Genomic DNA, 12,809 nt, shown 5'->3' on the forward strand with positions numbered 1-12,809 from the left:
CATCAGCACTACATCTAGGGAGAGGAAATAGCAAGTGCAAGTTCTCTACTCTGGACAACACGACAGCATTATTTATTTGAAAGAACCAGAGACTTCAGATGAGTAGTGGAAAGAGTAAGATGTAAAGATCAACACAGGGTTTACATCAGGATGTAGTTCTTATTGAAATCTCTAAAAGGCTTATATTTAGAAACGGAGGGGTAGATTTTAATAGGCCGCAGGACACAAAATGACAGTTGTTAAACTACAAATGTAGTTGATACTCAGTAAGGGCTACCAATAGGGCAAAATTGTCCCTGAAGCACTGTTAGAATCATGGATCATGTCTTGATCTTTAACATTGGCACTAGAAACATAAGCCTAATCTAGAATTATACCAATCTAGAAGAAGACCGGCCTATTTGAATCCTTCAAATCTGATCTTACCCTCATATGCCTTAACAACATCTGGCACATCATCAGCGTGCCTCAGTACAAACCTGGTCGAGAAATTCCCGGAACTGCCAAGCAAAGCCTGAAGCAACTTGATACTATCTCTCTGAATCCTCCCCTCCCTCATCAACACACTCAGCACGGCGCACCTCGGCAGGATGCACTTCTCCAAGCTATAAGCTAGAACCACAGGCCGCGCAATTACATCACGTATTCCGAGCTTCAGCTCGTCCAGCAGGAACCGGACCTTCTTGTTTATGCTCTCATCGGTGAAAAGGAATATCGTGGGCTGCTTCTTGAAGGCCTCCAGCACCTCACCCTCTGACAGCCCGAAGCTCTGGTAAAATGCCAGTTTCCGCAGCCATGACTCCCTCTTCAGACTGGACATCGCACGGAAGCAGTAGAGGAAGCGCGGGTCCAAGATGGACATGCCCATCGCCTTGAGTTCCTCGAAGATTTCGCCGATGCGATACGGTGACGACATGAGCACGCCCAAGTGGATGACGAGGAGCTTCGAAATGTCGGCCTCTCCGAGGCCGCCCCGGCGGAGGGCTTCCACGGCGGGGCGCATGTTGTTGTTGAGGTCCACAGAGAGGGCGCGGGGGGCGCGGTGGAAAGCGAGGCGGAGGTTGTCGTCGCTGCCGATGATGCCGCGGAGGAACTGGATGGCGGGGACGAGGTGCTTGTCGAGGCTGCGTCCGAGGAGGAAAGGCTCGGAGGCGAGCTTGCGGGGCTCGAAGCCTAGGGAGGCGAAAAGGTCGAGCTTGGGGCGGAGGATCCGCTCGGGGTCAAAGACGAGGAGAACCGGGGCGCTGCGCAACGCCCTGACGATGTCCGCGTCGGTGAAGCCATAGAGCTTGAGGAGGGCGCGCACAGCGTCGGCCTTGTCGGTGGAGCGGATGCGGAGGTGCTGAGAGGTAGTGGCCGCGCCAGCGGCGGCGGGGGAGAGGCCGCGCGAGATGAGGTAGGAAACGGAGTCGGGGCAGGGCTCCGAGCTCGGGGCTTCGGCGACGGCGAGCGAGGTGTGGCAGTGGGCGAGAGGGATGGTGCCAGGGATGAACTCGAGGGGGTTTGTCCTGCCGCCACCGCCAGCGGTTTGATGGATTCGGAGGGTGAGCCGCCGCCGGCAGATGGAGGCGAACATGATGGATGGGGCGGACTAGTGTGGGGGGACAGGGGCGGCCTCCGGGGGACGAGTTAAAATCACACAACCACCACGTTGTGTCACGATAACCCACTATTTACTAGTAACATTTTGCATTGAACCAAAATCTTGACAGTGACAAAAACACCGGGTCATTTTTTGAGCACGTTTTGACATGACTGATCCCTCGCAGGCCGACAACAGCGACGGTGCGGATCGGAAGCACGCGAGTCGACCCGGTCGGACATACATTGTTGGGCTTGTTCGTTCCGTAGCATTGTCCTACTGGGTCGTTCACTAAGTAGTAGATCGCCGCTGGTTGTGGTGGCCGTTCACTACTTAAGGTGCCGCCCGTTCGGTTTCCCATGTCTCTGGAAAACCCCCGTCATCGTCCTTCCACCGCATTCACGAGCCGCCACGTCGCACGGAAAACCACCCCGCCTCCAGCCTCTCTCCTATTGCCTCTCTCATCTCACCTCTCACTGCCACCGCCGATGGCGAAGTCCAACCACGGTTGGGAGAGGGCGGTTTAGGATGGGCCGACAATGATCCAATGAAGAAAGCAATCAACCGGGAGCTCGCCTAGCGGTTCAAGAGTGCCCCCGCTCCCGTCAACCACGCCAGAGGCCTTGTGCCGTCGCTCACGAATGACGAGAGGAAACACGCCTTCTCGAGGGCAAGGGTTGTTGGGAATGGTTGCATGGAAAACAAAAAAAATTCTACACACACGCAATGATCTATCTATGGAGATGCATAGCAACGAGGAGGGGAGTGTGTTTACGTACCCTCGTCGACCGTAAGCGGAAGCGTTTCACAACGCGGTTGATGTAGTCGAACTTTCTTCGCGCTCCACCGATCGAGTACCGAACGTACGACACCTCCGAGTACTGCACACGTTCAGCTCGGTGACGTCCCTCGCCTTCTTGATCCAGAAAGACGTCGAGGTAGTAGATGAGTTCCGTCAGCACGACGGCGTGGTGACGGTGATGGTGAAGTGATTCTCGCAGGGCTTCGCCTAAGCACTACAAAAATATGACCGATGGTGTAAACGATGGAGGGGGCGCCACACACGGCTAGGCAATTGTCTAGGGTGTGCTAGGGGCGCCCCTCCCCCCACATATATATAGGTGGGAGGGGGAGGGGAGAGGCCAGGAGGCGCCCCAAGTAGGACCGAATCCTACTTGGGTTCCTCCTAGGCTGGCCGCCCCCTTCCTTATTCACCAGAGGGGGAAGGAAAGAGGAGGGGGAGAAAGGGAAGGGGGAGTCCGACCCCCCTTTCCTTTCTCTTCCCCCCTTTCCCTCTCCCTTTGGTTCGGCCCATATGGGGGCGCACCAGCCCTTGGTGGCTGGTGTGTTTCCCCTCTTGGCCCATTAGGCCCATATCTTTTGCCAGGGGTGCCCGGAACCCCTTCCGGTGAGCCGATATGTACCTAGTACCCTCCGGAACACTTTCAGTGTCCAAATATTGTCGTCCTATATATCAATCTTTACCTCTTGACCATCTCGAGACTCCTCGTCATGCCCGTGATCTCATTCTGGACTCCGAACAACTTCCGGTCACCAAATCGCATAACTCATATAATACAATATCGTCATCGAACGGGACCCTACAGGTTCGAGAACTATGTAGACATGACCGAGACACCTCTCTTGTCAATAACCAATAGGGAACCCGGATTCTCATATTGGCTCCTACATATTCTACGAAGATCTTTATCGGTCGAACCGTAATGACAACATACGTAATTCCCTTTGTCCATCGGTATGTTACTTGCCCGAGATTCGATCGTCAGTATCTTCATACCTAGTTCAATCTCGTTACCGGCAAGTCTCTTTACTCGTTCCATAATACATCATCCTGCAACTAACTCATTAGTCACTTTACTTGCAAGGCTTCTTATGATGTGTATTACCGAGAGGGACCAGAGATACCTCTCCGATACTCGGAGTGACAAATCCTAATCTCTATCTATGCCAACTCAACAAATACCTTTGGAGATACCTGTAGATCATCTTTATAATCACTCAATTACGTTGCGATGTTTGATAGCACACAAGGCATTCCTCCGGTATCCGGGAGTTGCATAATCTCACAGTCGAAGGAATATGTATTTGACATGAATAAAGCAATAGCAATAAAACTGAACAATCATAATGCTAAGCTAACGGATGGGTCTTATCCATCGGATCATTCTCCTAATGATGTGATCCCGTTATCAAATGACAACTCATGTCCATGGTCAGGAGACGATAACCATCTTTGATCAACGAGCTAGTCAAGTAGAGGCTCACTAGGAACACAGTGTTTGTTTATATATTCACACATGTATTTAGGTTTCCGATCAATACAATTCTAGCATGAATAATAAACCTTTATCATGAATAAGGAAATATAAAATAACAACTTTATTATTGCCTCTAGGGCATATTTACTTCAAGGGTGTGCCGACAGTTGCCATCATCGTCTCCTACATGCTGGAGTCCATCTTTGGCGATGTTCGGCAGTGGAACCGGTGGATCATGTATCGCCCTTTGAAATGCAGGTTTACGGCAGATCCAACGGATACAGGCATGGTGGTCAAGGTCGTCGTGCCAGACCGTGTCAACCCCGAGTACCAAGTCCCCATCCGTAATCCCCATGCTGATGTGACTGTCATTTCCATCGACGAGGAGGATAAGCCAGAGGTGCAGGTCATGGCTCGCCCTCGCGTTGCACGGGCTGCCGTCGAATGAGTGAAGGAGAAGCTAATTGATGTTGAGCTTTTGGCCAACGTGGATGTCCTGGTGAAGATGGAGTGGGAGGAGGAGGAGGAGGCAGAGCTGTTGGTGAAGAAGCAGAAGAAAGGGAAGGAGGAGGAGGCATAGCCGGTGGTGAAGAAACATAAGAAGGGAAGAAGGAGGAGGCATAGTCGACGGTGAAGAAGTACAAGAAGAAAGAGAAGAAGAAGCCTCTGCGCCACTCTACTCGCCTCATTGGTGCGACGCGGTTGCCTCGTTGTTCTACTCGCCTGACCATTGGTCACTTAAGATGATTTAGCCATCGAGACTAAACTTGTTGTAGTTGTGTTGCTGTCAAAACTAAGTTGGTTGCATTCTAGTACTTTAGTAGCAGTGAAAAGTTTGTACTATCTGTAGTTGTCTGCCGCTTGCTTTTGGAACTCATGTACCATGGTAAGTAATTGTATTTGGCAGCATGCCATTTGTCAATTTGAATTTGTTGGTTTCTATACTTGGCAGCATCTCGTTTCTATTTCTCGGTACTTTTGTTTCTCAGCTATTTGAAGTTGAGACATGATTTCTTGTATCTGCATTGGTATTTCCCTAAAGAGGAGAGGATGATGCAGCACATCAACGACAAGTATTTTCCTCGGTTATGAAACCAAGGTTATCAATCCAGTAGGAGAACCAAACGACACTATTTAAACGGATCCTGCATACAAACAACAAATACTTGCAACCCAACGCGTAAGAGGGGTTGTCAATTCCTCCTCGGTAAAAAGATAGATAAAATTGTATGAGATTGGATAAATAGATCTTGCAGAAACACAAAATAAAATAAATAAATAAAAAGTACATCAAGGTACTTTTGGGTTTTTGGAATAATAGATCTGAAAACAGTATGATAGAAAATAGACCCGGGGCCCGTAGGTTTCACTAGTGGCTTCTCTCAAGAAAATAGCATACAGTGGGTGTCGTGGAGTTAACACGTCAGATGTCCTAGCAGAAGGACTTAGTCGTGGAGCCATCGCAACAAGATTAGCTTAAAGGGGTTAAACCGGAACAAGGGACACGAGAGTTTATACTAGTTCGGCCCCTTACGGTGAAGGTAAAAGCCTACGTCTAGTTGTGATGGGATTATTGGGGTTTCGATGATCAGGGAGCGAATACGCTTTGCCTGAGTCTCGAGTTGTTGTTTCTTGTCCCTGAACCGCCGCCGGGTCGTCCCTTTATATACACAGGATGACGCCCGGCCATTTTACAGAGTTCCGAGGCCGGCTCATACAAGTGTCCGGCTCGGTCTCTTCCTTTTCCTAACTTACAACACAAGTTATACAACTATGGGAGGTTTACAATTATGGGCCCTAATTTGCCTTTGGGCTCTAGGCCTCTAAGCTTTACTAGTAGAGCGTCATCTTCTTTGTCTTCATGGGCTTCAATACGGATAAGCGTGAATCAACCCCTCTTGGGCAGTTTACACTCAGTAGTTATATCCTCAACATTAGGCCCCAGATTGATTTGAACCTGTTCATGTCAATCTTAAATACTTAGAAAAATTCCATGAACATCTTCTTACAATCCTCGTAAACTGCCATGATATCTTCTCCTTGTAAACTTTGGTAAACCGCCATGACGTCATCTTTTGAAATTGCAATAAACCGTCATGATGTCATCTCTGTATAAAAAGGTTATAAAGATTCCCTTCATTTAATTAACTCCCAAAAATTGAGGCGACAACTGCGCCCCCTCTTGCCGCTTCAGGCTCCTCGATTCTCGCACCTGCCGCTTATCCCCTTGCCTTCATAAATAAGATCGGGGGGTCCTTCCATTTTCCCCCTTGCCTCTTCGCATCTTCTTCCTCCTCGTGACCCCGAAGAGCTCAAGCATCGCTGCCGCCGTCGACCCTTGAACCTGCATTGACTAGGCCGCTGCATCAACCTGTTCGTACCAGAGACCTTGCGACACTCCTCCGCCGCTACGTGGCCCTGGTAAGTATTCCCTTCCTCGACTTATCAAATCTGCATTAGGGTTCTGAAGTTCTTCGGTGTTCATCAGCATTCATTAGTGCTCATCTGTTTTCCCCTAGTATCTCCTTGAATCTAGCTAGGCCTGACAACTTCCTCTAGCGGCCGAAGCCGTAGTTTTAATCTGTCCCTTCATAGTATCTCGTTGTTCCTAGATAGATCCCATCTGGACTGTTAACGTTCTACCGTCGCCATTTTTAGGGCTCAGAAAATTTTCTTTACTAGGCCGCGGTAGATCCAAAATTACAATGCCATCTTGCGAAACCTGTTTCTTCAGTACTTGGTAAATTTCAAATATGCTTCTTCCATTTGTAGGCGGTTTAACCTTTAGAAAATGACAATCCGCCAGGTACCATTAGCCCTCACATAAACCGCCACCTTAACTTGAGCATCAATATCCGGTTTATAATGCATATATGTTTGAATTAAATCCCCCGGTTTAACACTGGTTTGTGCACATCAATCTTGACTCGTGAACCAGCTTTTGCACTTCCTTTACAGTTTGTCTTTCAAAATGGCCAAGCAATTCGCCTGTTGCAACTGGGTTCCTTCCCGGATCACAGAGACACAACTCAATGGGTATGTTCTGACTGGTGCTTTGGCCAAGAAGGAAGTTATTCATTGGTGAGTCCCTGGCTCTGAGTGCCCTCCTGAACCTCAAGATGGAGAAGTGGTCGTATTTATGCAGCATCTAGACTGGGGATTTAGCCCTCCCAGATCAAAGTTTTTCCGGGATGTACTTGCCAACTTCCAGCTCCATCCTCAAGTCATTGGACCGAACTCTGTGTACAATATCTGCAATTTCCAAGTGTTCTGTGAAGTTTACCTTCAAGAAGAACCAACTGTTGAGCTCTTTAGGGACTTCTTCCACTTAAACTACCGAACTGAATTCTCTGACGGCCCCAATACTGAACTTGGCGGAGTGTCAATTCAGAAAAGGAAAGAAGTTGATTTTCCTCATGCCAAACATCATAGCCACCCCAAAGATTGGAACCAAACATGGTTTTATTGTCAGAACACTGCTCCTGTTGAAGAAAACCCTCTGCCGGGTTACCGTGCTCACCGGCTCAGCAATGGACATCCCCTGCCTCAGCAACTCACAGCTAAAGAACGTCAAACATATGCACCTCAACTCGCTAAGCTCCGGGCTTTCCTAGCAAACGACTTAACTGACATTGACCTTGTTTGTTGCTGGGTTTCATGGGGGTATCCTGCCTTTAAGCCGCCGCACCAGGTTGATGCATGAGTATACCAGGGATATCAAGGACCCTCAATGGCACCATGAGATAGAGATAACTGATGATGAAGTCACTGAGGCTATTAAGAAGATGCTGGATGAACCAATCGCTGAATGCAGCAAAACTGGGCTGCGTCCCTTTAACACCTCCAACAAACCGCCAGCGGTAATTTTTTTATCTTTCTGCCTTTTTGATCCGCCTCTGCTTTAACACTGTTCTGATACTCCTTTGTTTATTCTTACAGGCCAAAGATCCTTTCTGGAAGAGGAAAACTCAGGACAAACCGCCAAAAACTCAAGACAAACCGGCGAGGACTGCTCGTGCCAAGAGCAAGGCCATCAAGAAGCCAACCAAGAAGAAAACAACCGAGTCCTCTGATCCGCCCGAAGACGTTGATGATTCGGAACAAGAGGTAGAACTTGACTCCCTTGGCTCATTTTTCATACATCTTATTGACAACGACCCTTACCAGGATGATGTGGAAGCAAGTTGTGCTGACAATGTGGAGGTAATCTCCCTTTCCTCCAATTCCGATCTTGTGCCAGTAAGAAAAATCCGTCGCGCAGTTCGGAAAGTGAAGCGTTCACATCCTTTCACTCCTTTGGATCCACAGCATCCTGAAGCTCGTCGCACAACCCGGCATAGTGGCCAGCAAGTCACTTCTTCCTGTTTACCAGATACTCCAATCCAGAAACGCCGTGCAGAGGTCTCTTGTAATTCTATCAAGTCTTATCCCTTGGCGGGTTACTTTCGATATCCTCTTAATTCGTCTGACTCAAATTATCAGGCCACTTCCAACTCGTCCTCTGGCGATTCATCAACCACGCAAATGCCTCCCCTCAAGACCGTCCCTAGGTAAGTATAATAATGTTAACTTTGTCTTCTTGCATCAGTTTACCATATTAATCCTTTGTGCGCCATTTTGCAGTGCCAAAGCCCGATTGAGCAAGAAGGCGAAAACAACTGCTCCCACTGATGAAGTTGAACCAAATAGGACCTTAGAAGGTGCTGGCGAAAATGTTAATGTCGCCATGGATGACCCTGTGCCACAAGGCCAGGCCACTGATGTTGATACTCCCAAAGTTAACCCGGCGAGCCCTCATATCAATCCACCAAGCCCACAAGCCAATCCTCCAAGTCCGACTGTTGATCCACCGAGCCCTGCCAAAGCCATAAGCAAACCGGCGAGCCCAAATGCAGCAACTGATGATGTTGTGATTACTGGGTTTGGCCATACTTCCCTTGGTAATCCTGTCGCTTTGGCAAAGCACAGTGCCAAAGTGGAATCTGCTGCTGAAGAGAAAGGCAAGTGGAAGGCTGATGTGTCAAGTTATGCTAATCTTCCCGCTCAGGAACTTCATTCTGGATACCTAAATCGCCTATACACCAGCCGTGACTATGAGGCCGGTTTGGTTAATTTGATGAAGGAGCGTTATGAGGTAACTTCCAAGCACTTCATAAATTTTCTTTGCACTACATATCAACTCCATTGTAGCCCCAAGGGCCGGTTTATCTCTTAAAGATGAATTGGGACTTTAAATAAAAAAGACTTTCAACTGTGTAGCCCCGAAGGGCCAGTTTATCTCTTCAAGATGAACCGGGACTTTCTGTTTCAAACTTGTCCTTTGTTGAATTCCTTCACCTTTGACTTTTCTGATCAATTACGCATTAGCCCCCGAGTGCCAATATTAATACTTGTATTGAGCCTTGGGACTTAAAATGATAGTCAAAATGAAAAGCAATCTGCATTAGCCCCCAAGTGCCCAGTATATAACTTGTTATGTGCTTGGGACTTTGAGAATTTTTTTAACATCTTTATCATCTGTCTTGTGCAGGCTGACTTGAACATCAGAGATTCCCAGATTGCTGATCTGCAAGAAAACATTAAGTCCCAGCAGGCAGAAACCTCCAAGGCCAAAGATGAACTAAAGGGCGCTTTGACTGCCATGGAACAATTGAAGGATGGCTTCAAAAGTGAGCAGGCGACTTGGGAAACAGAGAAGGCAGCTCTCTTAAAGCGGGCTGAAGATGCCGAAGCGGTGCTTAAACCGGTGGCAGAGGAGCTAACTAGGCTGAAACATCAAGTCAATGCCATGACTTCAGCAATATTTGGTAAATACCTTTTGTCGACACCTTCCTTGAACATTTTTGAAGTTGCCGGTTTAACAACAAATTCTTAAACCGCTTGCAGGTAGCCGTATTGCTCGTCTGGGCTCAGATATGCGGATGAAGTTGAAGGCCGCCTATACGTTGATAGAACAATTGTATACTGGCGCTTAACGAGTCATCTGTGCATCTTCCTTCAACAATCCGGCACCAATCTTGATCAAGGATACATTGGCCAAATTGTCTATGACCCCGGCCCAAATAGAAGAGGTAAAGCGATCTGCTGCAAGAGCTGGCGCTTTAACAACACTGACATGGGCCAAAGCGTGGATTGTTGATCTTGATCCGGCAGATATCGCAAAAGGCTATCCTGGTCAACAAGAAGATGGATCAGACTTTGGTAATGAAGCTCTCAAAGTCTTGACAAAAGAGATGCGCCCACTGGCAAGCCAATTGGCTGAGGAGGTTGATCTGTCTGTCTACCGGTCCAGCTATGACACAGACGGCAAATGGGTTGACGCAGCTGTGAAGGAAGCTCAGAATCTAACCCCTCCAATCCGTAAGCACACCTATGCCCTTGACATTGAACCGTCCAACCTTATAAGCAACGAAGCTATCTTTCAAGCCTTAACCAGGATTGATTGGACCACCCTTGACTTCCAGCCACTGGGTGAGGAAGAGGAAGTTAAACCGGCGCGAGATGATCCTTCAACTTCACGTTAGCCTGGTGCTGAATCATAACCCGCCAGTCGGTTTGATGTTTACGTGTTGCAGGCAACAAACAATTATTCTTTTGGGCATCAAAGCGCCTTGTAATAGGCTAGTTGAAATACTTTGCTCTTCTGCCATCATGCACTGCTACCTGATACTATAATCCGACATGATTGTTTTGCGCTTGCTTTATTTGCCTTGGTATTTCATATAAAATCCTGCTTTCTGCATTTAAACACTTAAACATGTCCTCGCGGTTTACCGCCAGACGGGTTATGATACCCAATACAGAACCAGAATCCTCATAACCAAGGTTATAAAGTAATGAAATATGAAATATATCATACCTGTGATATTAAATCACTTTTCTTGGTTCACCAACTTGTTTAGTAAGGGTGATAACCCAAACTTTGAGTATTGGAAAATACCCACCGCATTGTGCTGGTGCGTAATAAGCCATGCCGTGTATTGATAAACATCGGATGGTCATCCTAGCGACTTATAGTCAATGCCAGACCGGATTGAGAGATGCCGGTTCATAATTGATTATGTGATAATAGCTGAGAACTGTAAGCCACACTGGGTTAAGAAACACTGGGTTGAGATGAAGACATATAGTCTGGCCGGGTCAGGAGACGCCGGTTTACCTTAGAACCTTATCAAATAGAGATAAAACTTGCAAAAAACAAAATCAAATAAAACTTGTAGTTGAGGCTTTTCGAGGGCTGCTAGGCCCAAATTTGAGGCTTTTCGTGGGCTGCCAGGCCGCTGAGTTAAACCATTTGACAAAGCCTTTTAAGATGGGCCTCCAACTAACCAATCGTCGTTTTTAACTTTAACAAGTTCAGGGTCTCTATGAGAGTAACTTGTCAAACATTTGGCGGGTCATGCCAGGATTACCTGGATAGGAGTGGCTTACTTGATGAAGGCAGGTTAACCCGGGGTTTTAGGTGAATACACCAGGCTTCCAAGCCGTGGGTCGATACCCAATTACAAGGGTCCTTTCAAGCTCTTTGTTACTTTACACAAAGAGCCCCCAAGTAACTTTGTGAGCTGTGCTCAATGGATGCCTATGTTTGAGTTGTGCTTTTAGCAACAATACTCTCTTTGGCCCCTTGGGTGTGAAGCTCCCAAGCTATATTGTGGCATGATAGCCGGTTTAGTGGACAAAACATGACATCGCTTTGTAAGCAGAAGCCCCCTTGTAGCCAAGAAATATTGGAAAAAACAGCGGAGACCCTGCTTGTAGCAAGGATGCCGGTTTATTATATTGATCATAATATATACATTGTCAAAATATGTACATAATGAGAGCCTATGGCTCAGGTGTAGTAAGGCCGTAGAAGAGCGATATTCCACGGCCAACGGGTCTTCTTCTCCGATTTGCTTGAGTCTTTGTGCTCGCGAACGTCGATGAGGTAGTATGATCCATTGTGCTGATTCTTGCTGACCACAAAGGGCCCTTCCCAAGGTGGGGATAACTTGTGCATATCGGTATGATCCTGGATGAGCCGGAGCACTAAGTCGCCTTCTTGAAAGGTTCGTGTTCTAACCCGGCGACTGTGATAACGCCGCAGGTCTTGCTGATAAACCATCGAACGAGCCAACGCCAAGTCCCGTGTTTCATCTAACAGGTCTAGTGCTTCTTGATGTGCTTGCTCGTTGTCCGCTTCAACATAATTGGCAACCCGGGGCGAATCATGATGAATATCACTTGGGAGTACCACCTCTGCCCCATAAACCATGAAGAAAGGTGTATAACCTGTAGACCAGTTTGGGGTGGTGTTTATACTCCATAACACAGATGGTAACTCCTCCACCCAACAACCTGGCGTCCTCTTCAAAGGAACCATAAGCCGGGGCTTGATACCCTTCAAGATTTCCTGATTGGCTCTCTCAGCTTGACCATTAGATTGGGGGTGAGCCACAGATGCCACGTCAAGCCGGATGTGCTCTCGTTGACAAAAGTCCTCCATCTCGCCTTTGGAGAGGTTCGTGCCATTATCTGTGATGATGCTGTGTGGAAAACCGAAACGGAAGATCACCTTTTTGATGAATTGAACCGCCGTGGCTGCGTCACACTTGCTTACTGGCTCCGTTTCAACCCATTTAGTAAACTTGTCAACCGCCACCAACAGGTGGGTCTTCTTATCTTTGGATCGCTTGAAAGGCCCTACCATGTCAAGCCCCCAAGTAACAAACGTCCAGGTGATGGAATCATCTATAGCTCCTGAGCCGGAACATGAGCTCGTTGTGAGAAATTCTGACAACCGTCGCACCGTCTTACCAAGTCCTCAGCATCAGCATGAGCCGTCAGCCAATAAAAGCCATGACGAAACGCTTTAGCAACTAAGAATTTTGAACCGACGTGATGACCACAGTCTCCTTCGTGGATTTTATCCCACTTAGCAACCCGGCCAATTGCCTCCCTGTTCT

At 47.8% G+C, this 12,809-nt stretch overlaps 1 protein-coding gene across 1 annotated transcript; it reads right to left on the reverse strand.

Moving 5' to 3' along the window:
• Positions 1–271: 271 nt before the first annotated feature.
• Positions 272–1,625, reverse strand: LOC123132275 (uncharacterized). The gene has a single exon (XM_044552064.1). The coding sequence runs from the start codon at positions 1,574–1,576 to the stop codon at positions 398–400; it is 1,179 nt and encodes a 392-aa protein (XP_044407999.1). The 5' UTR covers positions 1,577–1,625; the 3' UTR covers positions 272–397.
• Positions 1,626–12,809: the final 11,184 nt, after the last annotated feature.

This window comes from Triticum aestivum, chromosome 1B (genome assembly GCF_018294505.1).
Source record: "Triticum aestivum cultivar Chinese Spring chromosome 1B, IWGSC CS RefSeq v2.1, whole genome shotgun sequence".
Lineage (NCBI taxonomy): Eukaryota > Viridiplantae > Streptophyta > Magnoliopsida > Poales > Poaceae > Triticum > Triticum aestivum.